At 42.9% G+C, this 22,503-nt stretch overlaps 1 protein-coding gene across 2 annotated transcripts in view; it reads left to right on the forward strand.

Moving 5' to 3' along the window:
• The window catches only part of KSR2 (kinase suppressor of ras 2), a gene marked incomplete at its 3' end in the record, with an annotated part of 683,082 nt that overhangs the window by 413,706 nt on the left and 246,873 nt on the right, over positions 1-22,503 (forward strand). For both annotated transcript variants that reach the window (XM_082252187.1, XM_082252188.1), the window contains exon 6: positions 999-1,068. In XM_082252187.1, the coding sequence (XP_082108313.1) occupies positions 999-1,068 (70 nt within the window). The remainder of the gene's footprint in view (positions 1-998; positions 1,069-22,503) is intronic.

Below are 22,503 nucleotides of genomic sequence, written 5' to 3' on the forward strand. Positions count from 1 at the left end.
TCTGAAGAAATCTGACATAGAAGGGGGAACGGTAAGATGAAGTGGGGGACTGTGATATTAAGAGGGACTGTGATGCTAATAGGGCTCTGGGGTGTGAAGGGGGCGTTGTGATGTGAAGTATAGCACAAAAAAAAAAATACCGGACCCCCTTATCACCCCTGATCATAATACCCCTGCCATACATCAACCTGTTTCCCTATCTGGTAACTATTTTATCAATAGCAATGTAGACGTCATTGAGCAACTTGCTGATTTCTTATTGAAATGCTTAAAGGTGTGTGTAATAATTGGGTTGTAACATTTTTATTATTAGAAAAAAGGCTAAATTTTATGTTGTGTGGGTTAGATACATAAAAAAGGGGAGTGCAGTACATCTGTAGAAAAGTTGTAATATAGTTCCCACAAAAAGATATTTTATGATGTGAAAATTGAAAAGACTATTCAGTAATTGTGTTTATATTTATTAAACAGTGATTTTTAATGTTGCATAGATATTAATTTCAGAAGTTAATAAAAAAAAATCATAGCTGGGCCTATAGAGTTTTTTTTGTCCTTTATGACAGCATTAAGTGAGTCAAGTTATTCTGCACTTACAGTTTAAGCCTTAAAAAAAAAAATCAATGTTTCTGTGTAGCATACTCTACGTAGCAGCGCAAAGCTAGAGTATTCAATAGAGCGTACAGCTAATATTGATGAATTTAGTAATGATCTGTTCCTAATTTTAGAACATTATCAAATTGAAAATGTATCAAAATGGCTAGCTGTGGTGAATGAGATTAGCAAATGTTTATGGAATCCCTGAGCTAGTATTGTAAAATCATAACAGCAATGGGATACCTGAACTTATGCTGAATTCACTGATAACAGATCAAATGCATACAGTATATAAGGTGTATAGTCTGTGAGTTAAATCATTGATTCTGTACAAGTAATTGGGTTTATGGTGTGAGGTGTGGGATGCTATTGGTCTTGTACTCATTATGGTTTATTGCTTTCAGACACACTATCAGTGCCTCGCTGGTCTCCACAGATTCCACGAAGAGATCTGGGAAACTCCATCAAACACAGGTAACGTGGCTCTGTATTAATCATAAGAAGAAATTACAAAAAGGAAATAGAAAAACCCAGAAAATGGCATCTGCGAAATGCTAAAGTAATCAGACTTGTGCCTCCTGGGTTTACAATGTGTATTTGTTACAAATGTTTTTAACTAGTTAATTTGAGAAATGAATTAATTTAATGCCCAGAACATCCTTTCAGCACTTAACTGAACACTTTGCCTGTTTACTTCTTGTTTATGTATACATTCTCAGATTTCCCTTAGCACAGATTAAGATTTTTAGCAGTTCCAAAAAATATAAAAGAGAAAAATCTCAAAAAGTTTATGATCAGCAAAAAGTATGCCACACCACAACAAGTGTGCATAAAAAATTCAGGGGCTCTTAGTCTTTCTGTTCAGCAAAAGGAACCTATTGTTAACCACTTGAAGACCAGGCCTTTTCTTGCACATTTTGTTTCCGGGTTTAAATCAGTATTGCTAGAAAAATACTTTTAACTCTCAAACATTCTATATTTTTTTTTTTACCAGAGACCTTAGGGAATAAAGTGGGGATCGTTGCAATTTTTTATTTCACACGGTTTTTATGCAGCAACTTTTCAAACACAATTTTTTTGGTACGAATACCGTTTACATATGTGTTCACTTGTGCGCTTTACATTTTTTTCTCCTATTTTATTTTTTATTTTTAAACTGTCCCTTTATTTTTTTTATTAGTTTTAGTCCTATTGCAATGAATGTAAATATCCCTTGTAATAGAGATAGGGATGACCAATCCTCTCTATGAAGAGATCTGGGGTCAAAAAGACCCAAAATCTCTTCTTTACCTTTAAAAGCAAAAGATAAAAAAAAAAAAAAAACATTTTTTTGATCTTTTGCTCTTTCCACCCTAGACCAGAAGTGACATCAGGACGTCACTCTGGTCCTCCAAGGCCAAAGAGGGGATCATAGATGATCTACTTTTTGATGGCATCTGTGACCAACCAGTGGCACCCTCAGATTGTTTCTCGGGCGAGCAACGGTAACGGTAAGCCCGAGAGACACCAGCGAGCTGCTGGAGGGGAGCGTTGTCCCTTCCCACCATTTCTGAAAGTGTTCCTGCTTCCATTGTCAAGGTGTTTTTACAAGTGTGGCCTACATTGGAGCAATTGATTACTGGGCCCATTCACATCAACAGTGTGCACTACTGCGCTGTCACTGGTGTGCGATGGAAGGCACTGTTTACTTTTTTGTGCAAACTATTGAAATGTCACAGAGTGTTATTTTATTAAGTCCTATTGGCCACAGCACAGTGAGATGCAATGGATTATATTCCACTACACTGCGCTGAAAAAAAGTACTGAATGCCTTGTCAGCGCATCTGGTGTAAATTGGCTCTAGGAGCAACACTTGTTTTTGTTGGTTGATGTTAGACCAACCCTTCAGAAGGTATTGCACAACTAGTTAGTTAGCTAGACTTCAGTTTTTATTACTGTCTGTGACCCATCACTTGTTATTTGTGTAAAAGCCGGACAAGATTAGAGAAGAAATGAGAGTCAAAAGGACAGGTGCAGACAGCAGTACAATTCTAATTAAAAAAAAGTATATATTTTTTTTACTGTGTTCAGAAAAAAAATGGTTAGGATAGAATGGGAAGAGTCAAAACTGCTGTCAGGTTTTCTATTGCTGTCTGTGTCCCCACTGGTGAGATTTTCTGTGGTATCCTGTCACTCTGACCTTTGGACAGAACAGAAAGAGGCTGCGATTAGGAGGCGTGGGTTGCGCTTTTATACAATTGTCTTACTATTGTATTATATTAGTATCAAGTTCTTGGTGCTAAAAATGATGGTACTATAGTCAGAAGTAGGTATAGACTTCAGTAAACATCCTTGAGACACACATTTTTCAATGGTTCTGCACCTGCTTAACCATAGTAGCCTGAGGTTGAAAACTGAAATATAAAGTTACGCATAGTCTGTTTCAAAATGTAATCAGAACAAATATAAATATTTTTAACATACTTAACAAAAGTACCCTTTAACATAACTTAAGTATTGTAATATCACCATATAAGAATATAGTGCACTATAGGGTATAATACATGTACAAAATAATTACTTGCACATTTTTTGTACTCCTTGCATCACTGATTAGCTCCACCCTGGAGTATTTAGAACAAAACCTTTGTTTCTCAAGGCTACCAGTTGCAAAAATTCATAACTAAGGCAGGCCATACATGGTGCAAATTTATTTCCTGTAACCACCAGTTGCAGGAAAGAAATGTGCAGGATTCCCCTGTCAACACAGACAGTGTTGACAGGGGAATCCCTCCTGCCAAGCAATTGTCTGTTGGGAGAAGACAGTGATTATTGAAAGAGAATCCAGCAGCCTGGTTTTACCCAAGTTGATTGATCAATCAACTGGGTACATTCAACCTGCCCATTAACAGTTCGAATCTCGGCCAGTTCCTGCTGAACTGGCCAAGATTCAAACTGTGTATGGCCGGCCTTAGTAGCTCTTTGATAGAAAGCTATTCCATTTTTCAGATCAGACCTAAGGGTTATCTAGACAGTAACAGCATGATGAAAAACATTTCTCAAGAGCAATCTATGTTAGAAAAGAATGAACCCGCATCTACACATTCAGCCCTTTTTTTTCCAAAGCTTGGAACCAACAATGTGGAGGTTGTGGCAATGACAGATCTCCCACCACCCATCATTCTTTCATCAATATAGGTCCACCCTTATATTTATAGTACATAATTCTGGATTTATATAGTTACCTCTTTAAGTTAAAATAAAATATCTTTCAAAAAACCTTTTTTTTTAACTAGCATCCTTCAGAAATCCCAGATGACCTAGAGGAAGGCAAATCATAATCATAGTGCTAATTTGATAATTGTAGATACTGTATTGATTCTTTTTATAGATTATCATCTATACTGTTTTCCCACAGTCAACCATCACTAATTGTTTTGTAGTGAATTCAATAGCCCCTGCACATTAAATACATTGTAATAAATTCTAATCTTTGCAAGATATGGAATGTGCTAATTCACAGGAATTACAGTAGACATGCCATATGATATGTATTTTCCCTTATCAGCCAGCTAGCCTATGTTTAAACCTTTTTTAAGACCTGTGTCCTTCCTATTGTGCCTAACATGCTTCAGTGTGAACTTTCTGCTTATAAGGGTTGAATTTTGCAGGAAAACTCCATTATAATTCAAAATTTGGACAAACTGAAGGCTAATATCCATGTATTGTACACTTAAAAGCACGTGCAATCCTTTATGTGCACCGGGCTAAACTGTTTTCCATGTCATTCAAATATCATGATCCAACAAAGGCTTTGGTTGTCCCATGACAAGTCACCAAGGAACTATGCATGTTTAAGGGCAGTCTTTTTGTCCTGTATTTACCTGCTATGCAATCATCCAGCAGGGCAAATGGCAATCACCTGCATTGGGATTGGATCTCTAAGGTACATAAATGCTTGTGTTTACTTATTTAGAGTGGAGTGATTAGGAAAACACAACTGGCCCAATGTTCTCCTTTTAGAAGAACAGTAAGACCTGAAAAGGTTTTCCAACTTCACACTTAAGGTCTCCCCTGAGAGCAGTGGGTGGCTGGACATCTGTCGAAATCCTAATTGTTATTAGATTATCACTCTGAATTTATCAGTTTCAGTTTGGAGGAAAGGTAGCCTTGTGCAGCTTAGATGAGTGTTTTATTGTAATGTAAAGCTAAAATACAGCATTACATGATACAATCCTCCTGAGTTATTATTGATGGTTAACTAATTCATAATTCGTATTATTTGCTTGTGTTTATTTTGTATGCTTTCTTGGTGTTTTTTCCATAGTGGTCACTGCAATATTAACTGTTTGTACATCTTCACTGTTTATCAATTATCCCATGCTATTTGTTGCTCCTGACTTATTGCCTGTTACTCATTCCTCATCCATTGTCATGGTATTGCTCATGCCCTTTTTTTTTTAACTTTTGCTTTTTACTCACTTCAATTTGGATGAATGATTACTCCTGGGTCAGGTGGATGTTGATGTCCCATATGGTGAGCTTATGATTGATATCATTGCTTCTGAAATTCTTTCTAATACTGAAGTTTAATTCTGATGAAAGATGATAGCCATATATAACAACTATTACGTAGAGACATTTGTAAGAATCTGGTGACTCCCACTCACATCTGTGGGTTGAGACCAGACAGCATCATGCAATCAAGTAAGTTCCTGATGAAGACTGGATGACCTCTAGATTCCAAACTTCAGGGAAATCCTCTCTTCCCACTGGTAACACAGGGCCAGTCCTTACCCATGACAGCATTATGGGCAAAGAAAGGAAAATTAACAGTAATATAAATTACAAGGAAAAAAAATAAAAAAGACTTAAACACAAACCCTTAAAGCTGAACTCCAGCTTTAGTCTCAGCCTTGCACAGCTGTACTATGTTGAACTATGCTTGGGTTGCTTCTTTCATTTATTGTATTTTAGTTCTTTAAATCATGCATAGAGGCTCAGCATCACATATGGACCTTGTCTAGGGCTGGCCGCATGCAGATTCAATCTGTCTAGGAACAATTAGTACTCCAGACAGACACACACCCATGAAATAATTTTGATATTTGCATAGCTTCCCCCAGGAGCCAGCCTACTGCTTGCATCAGAACTGAGGGATCTTGAGAGGCAGGGTACTGTCATGTTTCAGGAAGCCATCAACAACCTCTTCCATCAGCCATGGTCTGTTTGCATTGAATAGCAAAGCACAGAGACCGATTGATGACATCACTTGGTTCAAAATAAGGTATTTTAAAAAAGTGAAGAAGTTTTAATAAAAAATGCAGTTAGTATGCTTATGGAAGTAGGATGGAAGAACAAGAGAAAGCAAAATATAACTAGATTACATTTCTTTGTTAAATGGGTGTTCATAATTCTGCCCTATGTTTTGTTTTTCTTTCCAAATAAAAAAAATCAGTATTGAGCACAATGAGATCTGAAAACAGAAACATTCATTCCTGTTTCAATACCAAAGTGATCCTACTTTTTCTAAAAAATAACTCCCTTTTAAGCATGATGGAAATAGAATAACTAAACCCTTTGTAGAAGTTAAGTTAATTGATAGTTTTGCTTTTATTTAATTCAAGATTTTATTTTTCAAAAGTTATGAGATACATTCCTCTTTCTTGGTATAAATATTCTAATACTAAAAGGTTACCCTGCATAAATTAAAAGTATACCACTACTGAATTGAATTGAAGCACATAAAAAAAACATTTAAATACTTACGATACACCCAGATTTCAGATTTCCTGGAAGAAGTTGACGTCACAGACTCACAGACCTTCCTTTAAGACCCTTGAAGAACTGATAATCATAGATCCCCCAAAAATACCTCCCAGTGCAATGTGAGATTTGAAGCTGAATATTGTCACTATTGCCCAAATGAGCATGGTGAAAGCTGGGATGTAGGATATTTTTTTCTTCTATGCTTCCTTTTTTTGTATTTTTTTTTAATATTGTGCTTATTTTTTGTTAGGGGGCTAGACATTACTTACAAGATTTACATTCTGAAATGTGTTATCACAAATGGACATTGGTCCAATTTTTCAGAACATTCTCCTAGAACAAAAGGTATAAGAATATGAAGAGTTAAACATGTTATTTCAGGAGAGTGGAAGTGAAATGCTTTTTTTTTTTTCTTTTACTTAATACGAGGTGATTGATTTCCCTGTTTAGGAAAAGTAAAGACTGAGCCATTCTTGTTCTACCTGAGAGCAATTTCATATTCTTCTCTCTTTTCCTCCCTTACTCATCTCCCAAGAAGGAGGATCTGGCCTGAATTTGAATCCCATTTCAGCAGCTGAACTATTAAGATGAGATAAAACTCTCAGCAAGGATGATAAAAAAAAATCAAATTAACTCGAGGCTTGGCAGTTCTGCAATAAATTTTTCACAAGGCAGAAATGGAAGCATTTTGTAAGTGCATTTGAGATAGAACCCAATCCCTTTTCCCCAACCTTGCACCGATAAGACATTTTCTCCATTGAATATTGGACTAGGTTAATGCTTAGTATATAAAGTTTGATATCAGGCAAGCGTTGTGATGTCCATTCTGCACACACTAGAAGGTCCTTGTTGCAAAATTCAAGTAGCATTGTGAAAAATTATCAAAATAGGTCTACAGGGGCTATATGTTATGAGAGAGACAGTGGTGAATATAAATAGCGAAGACCTGGACATATGAGTAGATTAAAGCCATAGAAAAATCAAATATTTTTTTATTTTTATATATTAAATTCCAAATGAGAGGACATCTTCTCTTCATAATGGCTATTTGAGCATGTGAAATGGATACGTTTCTAATTTATACTTATCTTAGTGAGCCTTTGTCCAAATTATGCACAGTAATGTTTTTGAATATTCTAAACAAACAATAAAAGTACTTTAAGAGTAACTGCACTTTTGTTGAGAAAAAACAGTACACTCTGGCTGATCCATGTACATTGCAAGGATTTTAACAAACGTTGTTTCTCTGAAGAAAAAGCTGCTTGTTTGGTTTTGTCAATGTGAAAAGTAAATATGAAAAGTTAATTTTTCGTTATCAATCAGCTGATTCACTTACTGTGTTCTAATAAGGAATTTGCAGGGTCTGTAACCCACCAAAAATTATTTTATAACTGCAGAGGTTCCCCATTAACTGACGTATCTTTGTGTAGACTTCTGGGAAAATCAGTGAGCCAATTATACAAGCAGGAAATTACATTTCTTGGCAAGTTCTGCACACCAACTGTATACAGAATGCCTTCACATTGCTATATTGCATTAAACTTTACAGAAAACGACAGTGCTAAGAATTGAAAAGGAAAGGCCATTTTTAAAAACATTCGGTTACAATATGGCTTGTATAGCAATATTATTTGTTATATTATTTATTTGCTATTCTTTTCCAATGAAAGTGGAGTTACTGTTCAATCAATTGAAGGACAGGAGAATTTTTAATTTTTTTTATATACATGATAAAATCTGTATTTTTTGTTAGAAAATTTGCTTAAACTCCCAAACAATTATTTCTCTTTTGAAAGTGGAGGTCCTGTTGAATAAAATAGGGACAGTTGCAATTGTTTATATTGCACAATATTTGTGCAGCTGTTTATTAAACTTTAGAGCTCACAAACAAAATACAATGCCCAGTTTTTTGGTACAATATAAAAGGCAGGATTTCATCAAGTAAACAGTAAAAAAACATGTTAAGTCTTAAACGTTTGCATACCCATGAAATGGCAAGTCTTTTACAGGTTATCAATTTAGGATTAACTTTTGGTCTTAGCATTGGGGAACAGTGGAACTAGAGCCCTGGAACCACAACAACTGGCAGCAGGGGTATACTGGCCCTTCTTGGTAGCGTAAAAGTGATTGGATGGCTCTACAGTCGCTCAGATCACTTCTACATGAAAGCAAGACATCAGCTAAAAAACATGCAATATATCACAAATTAACAAGTAGAAAGTGAGTCAGCGCTCACTGACAGTGATGGAGATAAATGTATCGTTCAACAAAAACAACTAGGATTAAAAATGAATAAGGTCCATACAGGCCTTGATGGTGAAAGGAAGTCAAGGGCGAAATCCCTGAAGGGATGAATCATGGGCAGATGGGGATGACTGGCACAATATCACAGGCAGCTCCTCAGACAGGAAGTAGGAATTCCCTCGGATGAGACAAAAAAACAGCAATGGAGGGCACCAGGTGAATATGAGTTTTAAAAGCAGTAACACTTTATTTAAAACACTAAAAAAAAAAAAAAAAACACTCACATAAAGGTGTCTTGTGCGCAGCATACAGGGATAGTGTGGGTAGCCATGCAGACATGATCAGGTGGAAGACCACTGTACAACACGCTCGAACCCGCCTCTCTGGGATGAAACATTGGAAGTGTCTGGAGCTCTCGCAAGCCACTGACAGAGCCAACACAAGCTAACACAAGCGAGGGGGGGGGGGGGGGCGGGCCGCAACACGTTTTTGAGGCCCAGTCTCTGTCGTCAGGCTAACCCACCCCCCAGTGATGGGGTAAAAATTAAGCTGTCAGATGGCAGACCCAAGGGCAGATTGGAGACTGGGCGTGGAAAGCCACCTGATCGGGAAATAATGATACTGGCCAAATTCACGAGCAGCAACCGAGATTGCAGTGTGTGTGTGTGAAACAGCACAAAACTGGTGGCATAATGGGCTACAAAGTGTTAAATCGTAATGAAATTTGTGTCTTTCAGACTAATTGGTCGGCTACACACTGATATGTAAACTCATAGAAATTAATGAATAAATAGATAATGATACAAAATTCCTGTTGATAGTAAAGGTACATACAAGTTAAAAATAAATATATTGCCTAATGTAATAGCTCAGTAAGCAAAAATCAGATGGGAGTCAATGTCTCACTACCTTGGTAATTTATAAAGGGCCCCCCCCATTTCGATGGAGAGGGGTTCTGTCTGGAGTGGTGCCCACCAGTTCCTGGTATGGTGAGTAGCTGTCTCCCTCTCCCCCTGGAGGGTTTTGGGGTGGATGTGGGCCCCTCCTTGGGACGTTCAGACCTCGGGTTCCCCTCCTTCCCGCAGGCACCCTCCTCCTTCAACATACGCTGGGGCTGCTTGGGTGGTCTGGCCACTCTCCAGGGGTGGGAGCAGGGCGTTGACTGGCGATGGAGGCCTGGGTGCGCCACCGGCAACCAGACAATCGACTGTGCGGGAGGGTTGTACCTGGTGGGGGGTCCTTCCAGGGCCTCTCAGCCTGCCTGGATCTGTCCTTGAGGCCTGGTCTCCCAATCTTGGTTCTCTGTATGCCTCGTGGTGCCACGCTGGGCCGCCACTTTGTTGTAGGCTTGTGTGTTCTATACACAGGGGCCATGTTTGTGTAGTCCGATGGCCATTTTGCTATGGTTTGCCATTGAAAAATAGCAGCGGCCATAACAGTGGAGCCCTTTGGGCGGCGATTTCAGCCCCTCCTTATCCCCTGGTGTTGACTTCTGGATACTTTTACTTCCCGATCGCAGGACGAGTAGTGCAGATTATCCTGGTGGCTGCAGGTGCTTGTCTCTGCAGGTGGTGAGTCTGGTGGTGTCCTCTCCCTCTTTGCTGAGGAGCGCTTTGTGCTTTTGCCTGGTGACTGGGTGGTGCTGCCAGCGCGGGGGGGGGGGGGGGGGGGGGTTGTCCCTTAGCAGTGCTTTTAAACTTTTTTGTGGGGTCCCCCTGGTGACTCATGGAGTCTTTGGGGCACATTTCCCCACCTGATCCCCTCTCTGAGGCTGCGGGGCCCTCCGGGTCCTAGCCATCCATCCATGCCCTAACCTGGAGTCCCTTGTGTTCCTCTGAGGATTGCGGGTGATGGGCTAGCAAAAAGTGCCCCCTGCCTTTCCCTGCCTCATCTGTATCATCAGATCCTGAAACTAATTCAGCTGCCGCGGACCTGGGTCAACCTGCTGGGTCTGCAACCACGTGCCTGGAATCCTCTGATAGTGAGGATGATTCCTCCAAGTCTGCGACCGTGCACAAAAAGGCGCTGGTGGATGCACTAATTGTATCTGTGCGTAAGACCCTAAAGATGGAGGATGCAGCTACCCTTTAGCACTCACGAGCCATCCAGAGCGGCAAAGGTGTTACCTTTTCCTGCCTATTTTGACAGAATTGTCGCTAAAGAGGGGTGACGACCAAAGCGTCTCCATGGAGTCCCTAAGTGGTGCCGCCGGTGGTGGACTCTCCTGTTTCCAGATTAAACAAGGCAACCATGATTCTGGTTGAAGAGTCCCCAGCCTTTAAGGATCCAGCTAACTGGAAGGTGGAGGCTGTGGCCCGCCATATGTACACTCTGGCTGGTTCGGCAGTGAGGCCCATGTTCCCCATTGCCCTAGTGTCCCAAACTCTGACTGAGTGGGCTAAGCTCTTAGACTGTGACCTGGAGGGCGAACAGCTCTCCCCTGCCTTTTCTGAGCTGGTGGACCAGCTGGTCCAGGAGCTGCAGTTTATCTGTGATTCCTCTTTGGATGTGCCTCCCCTGATGGCTCACCTCTCTGTTTTGGCAGTGGTCCTTCGGCGTGTCTTTTGGCTCAAGTGCTGGTCTGCGGATCAGACTTTAAAAAAGGCTTTGACTGATCTTCCTTTCCAAGGAGATCACCTGTTTGCAGCTACCCTGGATAATATCATTAAAGGTCTCACAGGGGGAAGAGTACATTCCTTCCACAGGCTACTATGGGCAAGAAACCTTGTCATAGACGTGGTCCCTCCTTCTCAGCTCAGAAGTTTTTTGTCCCTCAGGGTCGACTGACAAGAGCTCAAAGCCTTTAAGGGCCTCTTCAGGAGGATCCAAATTAACCTGATCTGGCAAGCCAAGATCAGGCTTCTCCAGGATCATGGACAAGGCTCCTTCACCCGTTTAGGGGGTGGGGGGACGTCTTCGCTGGTTTCTGAACCCATTGACTTCCCTAGTGCAAGACAAGTGGGTCCACAAAGTCACTTGGTCCAGCTACAAGATCGAGTTTCGCTCTGTCCCCAGACCGCTTACAGGTCCTGTTTGGGGCGGTACAAGACCTTTTCCTTCAAGGGGTGATTTTCCCGGTTCAGACTTCAGAACGTTTTCAGGGTTTTTACTCAAACCTGTTCACAGTCACCAGGAAGGGAGGCAAAGTGCGTCCAGTCCTGGACCTCAAGGAGCTAAACTGCTTTGTACAGAAGTTCAGAATGGAGTCCATTCGAACGATGGTGGCATCCCTGCGTCAGGGGGATTTCCTTGCCTCTAATAATATCAAGGAAGCCTAACTACAAATCCCAATATGTGCCAGTCCTCCACTTTGCTGTGGAAGAGGAGCATTATCAGTTTGTGGCGTTACCCTTTGGTCTCGCCGCCTCTCCTCGGGTCTTCACAAAATTGTTAGCCCCGGGGCTAGCCTTGTTATGCCAATGGGGGATCGCGGTACTGGGCTGCGAGCAGAGTCTCCCTCTGCTCTGGTGGACAACCTGGAGATCACAATACGAACTCTGTGGGAGTTCGGCTGGATTCTGAACCTTCAGAAGTCTGCTCTGGCTCCATCCACAAAGCTGGACTATCTGGGCCTGACTCTGGACTCGGCCTTAGCCGAGTGCTCCTTCCTCTGGACAAACTCCAAAAATTGCCGGCTGCAATTCGCCTCCTGCTGTCTAACAGATGGTTGTCCCACTGGACTTGCATGCGGGTGCTGGGCCTGATGGTGTCTACCTTCGAGGCGGTTCTGTTTGCACAGATTTATATGAGCTGCATGCAAAGGGAGATTCTAACCAAATGGGACAAGAGTCCGCAGTCTCTGAAACGAGGGAGTCCTTGATATGGTGGCTTTGTTCTCCGGCGCTTCGGCTGAGAAAATCCTTTCTCCCCTTGTATTGGACAGTGGTCACCACAGATACCAGCCTGGCCGGCTGGGGAGGGGTCCTGGGCAAGCATTCTGCTCAGGGGATCTGGAGGCTGGAAGAATCCAGACTATCGATCAATGTCTTTGAACTCCAAGCGATCAGACTGTGTCTGGATCATTGGACAGATTGTCTTCAGGGTTGTCCAGTGCGCATTCAATTGGACAATGTCATGGCCGTGTCTTATGTCAATCATCAAGGGGGCACAAAAAGTGTCCAGACGGCTCTGGAGGTAGCCGGCATTCTAAGGTGGGCAGAATGGTTCTTTCCAGCCCTCTCCGTCATACACATTCCCGGGGTGGAAAATCTGTAGGCTGATTATCCCAGTCGGCAGGTGTTTGACCATGGGGAGTGGTCCCTTCATCCGAAGGTGCTTCATCAGCTATGTCTGGTGGAGAACCCCCCGAGGTGGATCTATTGGCATCTCGGCTCAACAGAAAGGTGCAGAGGTTTGTGGTTTGGTCAAGGGATCCTTTGGTGCTGGTGGCTCCATGGGGTCAGTATGGGCTGATTTACGGCTTCCCTCCCCTCAAGCTTCTGCCCAGACTTCTATGCAGGATCGAGGCAGAAGGGATTCCGGTCATCTTAGTGACTCTGGACTGGCATCGTCAGGCTTGGTACGCCAATCTGGTGCGGCTGATCCCTGACCTTCCTTGGAAACTTCCTCTCAGGGAAGATGTTATGTCCTAAGGACCGATCTTCAATCCTGCTTTACAGTCAATGGCTTTGACGGCTTGGCTGTTGAACACCAGGTGCTTAAGGATAGGGGTTTATCTGAGTCGTGATTCCTACCCTGTTGAAAGCTAGGAAGATCTGTCATCGTACATGGAAGACGTACATTGCGTGGTGTGAGTATATTGGGGTTCCTCCTCGCTCCTTCTTGGGTGCTCGGATCTTAACCTTCCTTCAACGGGGGTTGAACAGAAATTGGCCTTGAGTATTAAGGATTCAGATTCTGTGTTTCAAAAATGTTATAAATTGCAGCAAGCACGATTTTTGAACTTTACCACTGTAATGAATGACACGCCACCTCTTGGCATTATTTGCACATATTTCTCTGATGTAAAACAGCTGACAATGTGGAGAAAGGAATTGATGATATAATGAAAAAATGTGTTTCAAAGGTGTTTCAGCGTACTTACAAGTTTTTAAACTGTTCCGTTTAGATCACAAGAACCTGCAGCTCCGGCTCCCCTGTGTATAGGAGCGTTTGGCAGTGGCTGGGAATTCTAAGAGCCACGACATCACCTGTAGGCTCCCATGGCCCAGCCAGTGTCATCACTGCTTTTAATTCCTCTGCAGCAGATGCTTACTGACACAGGGAAGCCAGAGCAGCAGGAGCGTGTGACCAGACCAGAGCAGAATAAAACAGACAGAGGTCTTTTTTTATATTGACTAGGTAGGATAGGTAGGAGAAGGGGTTAGAGAACATTTTAATAAGAGTTACAGTTAGGTGTTTCTTCCACTTTAAACGATACAACAGTGTTTTAAAGCAGATCAGTAAAGGGATATGTTTTTTCAAAGCCATTGAAAATAAATATATTAAATAATATAGATCTATTATTGAAACATAGCCAGAAATATTGTAAAGTCAATGCACACTATATAAGCAGCATTATTAAGCCTCAGTTTCAGAGAAAGAGACAGGGTAGGTGTTCTCAAAAAATAGAGTATTATTTCCCAGAAAATAGGCAGAAATATTGTACAGGCAGTTTACAGTATATAAATAGCGTTATAAAGCTGCAAGTTAGGAGGGAGAGCTAAGGCAGGTTTTATGCAGTTTAACTTGGCTAAAATTTAATAGGGAGGGGCCAGGCATTTTTTACTATTAAATTAAAATAAGACTATTATTTTTGTTACAATAACCAGAATTTATGTACAGACTCGATGAACGCTATATAAGCAACTTTAGTAGGCTGTAATGTGTAATGTAACGTAAAAAGCAGAGACCAAGCAGATTTTACCCTGAAATAAAAACTAAAGCGTATTATTTCAGAGACAATAGCAAGAAATATTGTGAAGACCTGAAACACAACTACTGTATGTAAGTTACTTTATTAGGCTGTAATTTAGGATGGAGAGACAAGGCGACTGGTGAGTATCTTTGCGACTGGTGAGTATCATTGCGACTGGTGAGTATCTTTGCGACTGGTGAGTATCTTTGCGACTGGTGAGTGTCCTTGCGACTGGTGAGTATCTTTGCGACTGGTGAGTATCTTGCGACTGGTGAGTATCTTTGCGACTGGTGAGTATCCTTGCGACTGGTGAGTACCTTGTGACGGGTGAGTATCCTTGCAACTGGTGAGTATCCTTGCAACTGGTGAATATCCTTGCACTGGTGAGTATCCTTGCGACTGGTGAAGTAGCTTGCGACTGGTGAGTATCCTTGCGACTGGAAGTATCTTTGCGACTGGTGAGTGTCCTTGTGACTGGTGAGTATCTTTGCGACTGGTGAGTATCCTTGCGACTGGTGAGTATCCTTGCGACTGGTGAGTATCCTTGCGACTGGTGAAGTATCTTGCGACGGGTGAGTATCCTTGCGACTGGTGAGTATCCTTGCACTGGTGAGTATCCTTGCGACTGGTGAAGTAGCTTGCGACTGGTGAGTATCTTTGCGACTGGTGAGTATCTTTGCGACTGGTGAGTATCCTTGCGACTGGTGAGTATCCTTGCGACTGGTGAGTATCTTGCGACTGGTGAGTATCTTGCGACTGGTGAGTATCTTGCGACTGGTGAGGATCCTTGCGACTGGTGAGGATCCTTGCGACTGGTGAGTATCTAGTGACTGGTGAGGGTATTAGCGACTGGTGGGTACCCCAGGTTTTGTACCAGGGAAGTAAGAGGTAGTGTAGGTAAGGAAGAGCAGGTCGTTAATATTATCCCCATAGAGTAGAGGGTAATAATGTCCGACAGGATTGGGGATGCCACTCAGTGCACTTCTTGCGGCATGTATGCGTTCCTTGATGAAACAATCGAGGACGAATACTGCTGTGCAAGATGTGAGCGACTTGTTGCTCTGGAAGCCCACATCGTGGATCTAGAGAACACAGTGACAAGACTGCGTGGCATCTACAACCTGGAAAGGAGCTTGGACTTTACCCATCAGGCGCTGGCAGGGGTCAGCATAGAGGAGGAAGGAACAGAGGAGACGCAAGCAGCAGAGGTACGCAGCTGGGTGACTGTTAGGAATGTTAGTGGGAGGAGAGTCAGGGAGGCCAATCCTGAGTTGGTACACCCTAACATGTTTGCCGAGTTGCAGGTTGAGGGGGATATCAACTCAGGGGTGGCAGTGCTGGAGCATGCGCCCTCCCCCAGCTGCCAGGGGAGGGACGGCTCCAGGAAGAAGGGGGGCCGTAACGCAGGAAAGGTTAGACAGGTTGTGGTAGTTGGGGACTCAATTATCAAGAGGACAGAGAGGGAAATCTGTAAAAAAGATCGCGTGAACGAACAGTTTGTTGTTTACCGGGCGCCCGAGTTCGGCACATCGCAGATCTGGCAGACAGATTGATGTGGGGGGCTGGGGATGACCCAGCGGTCATGGTGCATGTGGGCACTAATGACAAAGTTAAAGGTAGGTGGAGGATCCTTAAGAACGATTTCAGGGACTTAGGTAATAGATTGAGGAAAAGGACCTCCAAGGTGGTTTTCTCTGAAATACTGCCTGTACCTCGAGCCACACAGGAGAGGCAGAAGGAGCTTAGGGAAGTTAACAAGTGGCTGAGGAATTGGTGTAGGAAGGAGGGGTTTGGGTTCCTGGAGAACTGGGCTGACTTCTCAGTCGGCTACCGGCTCTTTAGTAAGGATGGGCTGCACCTTAATGGGGACGGTACAGCTCTTTTGGGGAGAAAGATGGCCACCGAGTTGGAGGGGCTTTTAAACTAGGAGACGGGGGGGAGGGCTCAGAAATAGAATCAGTCAGGAGGGAGCAGAGGACTGAAGGCAGTTGTAGGGTCAATAGCGACAGTAGGTCAACAACATCAATTGGCGGGTCTGTGCGGGAGAACAGCAGACCAAACAGAAATAAACAAAACCGCCAATCACGTTTAACTTCCGTAAAACTAAGAGGGGTATATGCTAATGCCAGGAGCCTAGCTAATAAGATGGATGAGTTGGACATGTTAGTACATGAGGAGGACATAGACCTTGTGGGAATAACGGAGACTTGGTTCGACCCCTCACATGACTGGCTGGCCAATATCCAAGGGTATTCGGTGTACCGGAAGGACAGGGTTGGTAAAAGAGGGGGAGGGGTATGTCTCTATGTCAAGAACAATATAAAGGTGCTAGAAAGGAGTGACATTACGGATGGGATGAGCATGGATTTAGAATCTGTGTGGGTTGAACTCGATAGGGAAGAAGATAAGGGAAAAGTAGTTGTGGGGGTTTGCTATAGGCCACCTAACCAAGGGGAGGAGGTAGAGCTGGAATTTTTAGCACTAATAGGTAAAGCGGCAAAACTAGGATCAGTCATCATATTGGGGGACTTCAATTATCCCGACATTGACTGGGAAGAGGGGACTGCACACTCGCATAAGGCCCGGCTATTCACGGAAACCTTACAGGATAACTACATGTCGCAGTTGGTGGATTCCCCTACTAGAGAGAATGCTATCCTGGATCTATTGATCACTAATGACCCAGACATAATCTCGGAGGTAGGAGTCCAGGACAACCTGGGCTCTAGCGATCACAGGATGATCACATTTAGTATAAATAACAATATAAAAAGGCAAGTGGGGAACATAAGAACCCTAAACTTCAGAAGGGCAGACTTTCCAAAAATGTACTCATTGATGGAAAGGGTAAACTGGGACCAAACCCTGGGATCACTGACCACAGAGGAAAAATGGGAATGCTTTAGAACAATATTAAGCAAAGGCATCTTGCAGTGCATTCCTATGGGGAATAAATTTAGAAGAGACAAAGCCAAACCTGGCTGGCTAAACCGTAGCGTTAAAAAACTTATTAGGGGAAAAAAATTGGCCTTCAAGAAATATAAATCAGAGGGCACCGTATCGGCCTTCCAGCAATACAAGGAGGAAAATAAGAAGTGTAAACACGAAATCAAGATGGCTAAAATCAACTTTGAGAGACAAATAGCGGAGGATAGTAAAAAAAACCCAAAGAAATTCTTTAAATATATCAACAGCAAAAAAACTAGGGCAGAGCATATTGCACACATAATTAGCGATGATGGGAGGATGGTTACAGAGGACACTGAAAAAGCAACCGTGCTGAATTATTTTTTCTCGTCAGTCTTTACGCAGGAAAAGGAAGGGTACACTGACCATGACTGTATGGTTAGTAGTAATACACAGGACTTGCCACTATGGCTAACAGAGGGGGAAATCAGGGAAAGACTGGATAAACTTAACACAAACAAATCACCAGGCCCGGATGGCGTACATCCGAGAGTGCTCAAGGAACTCAGTATGGTTATATCTAGACCACTGTTCCTGATCTTTGCTGACAGTATTAGGACAGGAGATGTACCAGGGGATTGGAGGAAGGCTAACGTGATTCCGATATTCAAAAAGGGCCAGAGACATATCCCGGGAAATTATAGGCCTGTCAGTCTGACATCAATAATATGTAAACTTTTGGAGGGGATGATAAGGGACTATATCGTAGAGTATGCTAAAGACAACAACATCATCAGTAGTAACCAGCACGGGTTTACAAATGGGCGATCTTGTCAAACCAATCTCTTAGCATTCTACGAGGAAGTGAGCTGTGAGCTAGATAGGGGGAGACCAGTGGATGTGGTGTACTTGGATTTCGCTAAGGCGTTTGATACAGTTCCCCACAAGCGCTTAATTTATAAAATAAGGTCTGCAGGTATCGACAGCAGGGTTTGCTCTTGGATACGGAATTGGCTAAAAGGCCGTGTCCAAAGGGTAGTAATAAACAGCGCATACTCAGACTGGTCTGAGGTAGTAAGCGGGGTGCCCCAGGGCTCAGTCCTGGGACCAACCTTGTTCAATTTATTCATAAACAGCATTGAGGAAGGGATCAGTAGTTCGTTATCAGTTTTTGCAGATGACACAAAATTGGCCAGGGCAATAACTGCACAGCATGAAGCAGATATCCTACAGAATGACCTGGACAAAATTACGGAGTGGGCAACGACATGGCAAATGAGGTTTAATGTGGAGAAGTGTAAGGTTTTGCACTTGGGGACCAAAAACATAAAAACACAATACACGTTAGGAGGGGAACCCTTGGGGGAATCAAAAATGGAGAAAGATCTGGGAGTCTTAGTTGATGATAGATTAGGCAACAGCATGCAATGCCAAGCGGCAGCTTCCAAAGCCAACAGAATATTAGCATGCATAAAGAAAGGGATGTATTCCAGAGATAAGACTATAATCCTTCCACTTTATAAAACTCTGGTCCGACCGCATCTGGAGTATTCTGTCCAGTTCTGGTCGCCAGTCCTCAGGAGGGATGTGTTGGAGCTGGAGAAAGTCCAGAGAAGGGCAACTAAACTGATTAGGGGGTTGGAGGACCTTACCTATGAAGAGCGGCTGCAATCGCTCGATTTATTTTCCCTGGAGAAAAGACGTCTGAGAGGGGACATGATAGCAATTTATAAATATCTTAATGGGGATCTCAGCTTAGAAGAAAAGCTGTTCATTCGAAGGAATTGCATGAGGACTCGAGGACATACAATGCGATTAGAGGAGAAGCGTTTTAACCTCAGGCAACGTGGGGGGTTCTTTACTGTTAGGGCTACAAGATTGTGGAATTGTCTACCACAAGAGGTGGTTTCTGCGGGTAGTATGGTGACTTTCAAAAGACTCTTAGACTTACATCTCAAGGATCAGGAGATTGAGGGCTATGTTAGATGATTACAGTCACACACACCTACACAGGTTGAACTGGATGGACTATTGTCTTTATTCAACCTCACCTACTATGTAACTATGTAACTATGTAATGTAAAATAAATATTAGAGTGTATTATTTCAAGCACAATAGCCAAAAATATTGTACACACACACTGCACAGTGTGTAAGCAGCTTTATTGGGCTGCGATTTAAGAGGAATAGACTAGGCAAGTTTTATCATGAAATAAAAGTATATTATTTTAGACAAAAGCCAGAAATATTAGGAGGTGGTTTCATACCATTGTCCCTGAGATTTGTTCTTCTTAGAGCAACCCCTATTTTTTCCCTCTAGTATTCTATTGATATTTCAGATTAATTTAAATGTGTCTGTATGCTACCCAATCAAGTGAACCTACCATTGACAAACTTTTTTGTACATTATATGATAAAAAAATACACATCATATATTTTATTTTGTATTTTACTAAACTTTAGTAAACATTTTGGGAAAGAAAAGCCAGCGATATTGTGCACACTCACTGCATACTATGTAAGCAGCTTTAGTAGGCCACAGTTTAAGAGGGAATGACCAGATATACGTTATCATGAAATAAAAAATAGACTGTATTATTATAAAGACAATAGTCAAAAATATTGTACATACTTGCTGTACAGTATGTAAGTAGCTTGATCAGGTTGCAAAATAGGAAGGAGAGAAATGGCAGTTTTATCCTGAAATAAAAATCAGAGTGTATTATTACAGAGACAATAGCCACAAATAATATACAGTCATGGGAGAATATGTAAGTAGCTTTTTTAGGCTGCAATGTAAGAGAAAGAGTCAAGGTAATTTTTATTTTGAAATAAACATTAGTTTAGTGTAGTATTTCAGAGAGACAATGACCACAAATGTTTTTAAGTGCTGGAGCACTGGAATAGCTTGTAGATTAGGAGACACAAAGCATGATTGTCAGGGTCCGGACTAGCGGCCAAAGAAGACACTAGGGGTGGATCCTCTGTGTCAGTGAGGGAATGGCGTGGACCGTACCAGGGGACCGGTTCTAAGTTACTACCGGTTTTCACCAGAGCCCGCCGCAAGGCGGGATGGACTTGCTGCGGCGGTAGCAACCAGGTCGTATCCTCCGGTAACGGCTCAACCTCACGGACAGCTGATTCAGGCGTGGTACAGAAGGACAAGGCAAAGGCAGGGTCAGACGAAGCAGAAGGTCAAGGCAGGCGGCAACGGTTCGTAGTCAGGGGCAACGGCAGAAGGTCTGATACACAGGCAGGGAAAATACACCAAACGCTTTCTCAAGGCACAATGGCAACAAGATCCGGCAAGGACAGGAAGGGGAAGTGGGTTTTTATACGTTTTGGGCTGATTGGGTCAGGCACCAATTAGTGGTGCACTGGCCCTTTAAATTTCAGAGCAGCGGCGCGCGCGCGCCCTAGGGAGCGGGGCCGCGCGCGCCGGGAGGAAGCCAGGGCGGGAGCCGAGCGGGAGGTGAGTGGAGTCCACGGACGGGAACGTCCCGCCGCGCGGACCGACTGTATGTGAGCTGCGGGGGAGCGGTGCTCACGGTCGGGGAAGGTGACCGGAGCGCCGCTACCCGCAGCACACCTCGAGTGCTCCGGGGACGCTGCAGGACCCGGAGCGCTCGGCGTGACAATGATTTATCCTGCAGCTAACATTAGAATTGTTGCAACTGAAATCCATATTCAAAAACATTAGGAGAGGAATTTAAAGTGTTTCTAAAGGCTGAAGGTTTTTTTAACTTCACACATTCTATGCATGAAGGTAAAAAATCTTCACTATGCAGGCCCCCAAAGCCTGATCTTGATCCATCGATGTGCACAAGAGCAGAGGCTCTCACGGCTCTCTTTCCTCATTAGATCAGGAGCCATTGGCTGCCGCTGGTGTCAATCACAGTCAATGAGGAAGGAGTGGGGGCAGGGCTAACCCCGCTCTGTGTGTTCTGTGCATGTATGAGAATCTCCATAACAAGCATCTTGCTATGGAAACACTCAACAGTAGGGAGGAGCAAGGAGTGCAAGCAGGGGACCCGAGAAGAGAATCGTGGCTGCTCTGTGCAAAACCATTGCACAGATCAGGTAGGTATGACACGTTTGTTATTAATCAAAAAAAATTACCTTTTGTATCACTTTAATAGAACCTCAGCAGACAGAATATGGAGCAGATGTGCATAGTAACCAAGTTTCTAATTTCAGCTTGTTCAATTAAAGTGTAACTTTTTATTTCAGATAGAGTAAAGGAGGGTGCAGGCAAATCTAATTTGCCCTAGAGGTAACAATGCAGAACTGCACTCATGCTCTCTGTCCTTCATAACTCACAGTCTGGGCCCCTAGGCACTATCAATATAAAGAAAGTGATGCGCCAGATAAATGTGTTAGAATCAAATTATATCAGTGCATATAAAATCAAAAAACGTCCATCAAACAGTCTATATAATAGTCGTGCTTAGTGTCCAAAGTGTTAACAGGAAACCAATATTCCCATGGGATATAAAAAACACCTCTTATGTGCAAATCCCTTCACCAGGTGAATTGCCTCTCACCTCAGCACAAGACCCAAACGGGTCAGCATCAGCTCACATGCAGTTATACAGGACCAAGAGATCTCTTTCCAGCTTCTCACCTCTGGAATGAGGACATATAATGTGGGGATAAAGAACACATTCTAGTGCTCTCTGTTTGCGATATAGTGAACTTTTATTCATACAGCATAAGGTACTCACATTTGACAGGCACTCAGCCGTGCCTGCTTGTATTGGCAGAGAAACAGATAGCGATACCCGGAAGATCAGCGTCAGGAGCGCAGGCTCCGCCCCTATACGCGTTACGTCAGGTCGTTCAATCTCTCATTGACTTCTTCGGTAGGGCTGGAGTCCCTTTCAGAGGGTCAGCAACTTTCATGCTCTACTCATACTGATTTCACCTTCAACAGGTACCTTCTCCTCCCTAGGCACTATGACTGGCATAGTCGGCTGCATAATTGGGAAACTGTCCCCTAGTGAAGGGGCCAAGCATGACACTATCATCCTTGTGTAACGCTCTTGCGTTTTTTGTTAGTGAATGGATTTGCAGCAGCAGAATTATTACACTCAGTAGTCATGTAGAGATGTGTTGAACAAACATATCCAACTCTCAGGACTCATCACCGTGCA

The sequence above is a fragment of the Pelophylax lessonae genome, assembly GCF_965119305.1.
Source record: "Pelophylax lessonae genome assembly, chromosome: 1".
NCBI classification, from domain to species: domain Eukaryota; kingdom Metazoa; phylum Chordata; class Amphibia; order Anura; family Ranidae; genus Pelophylax; species Pelophylax lessonae.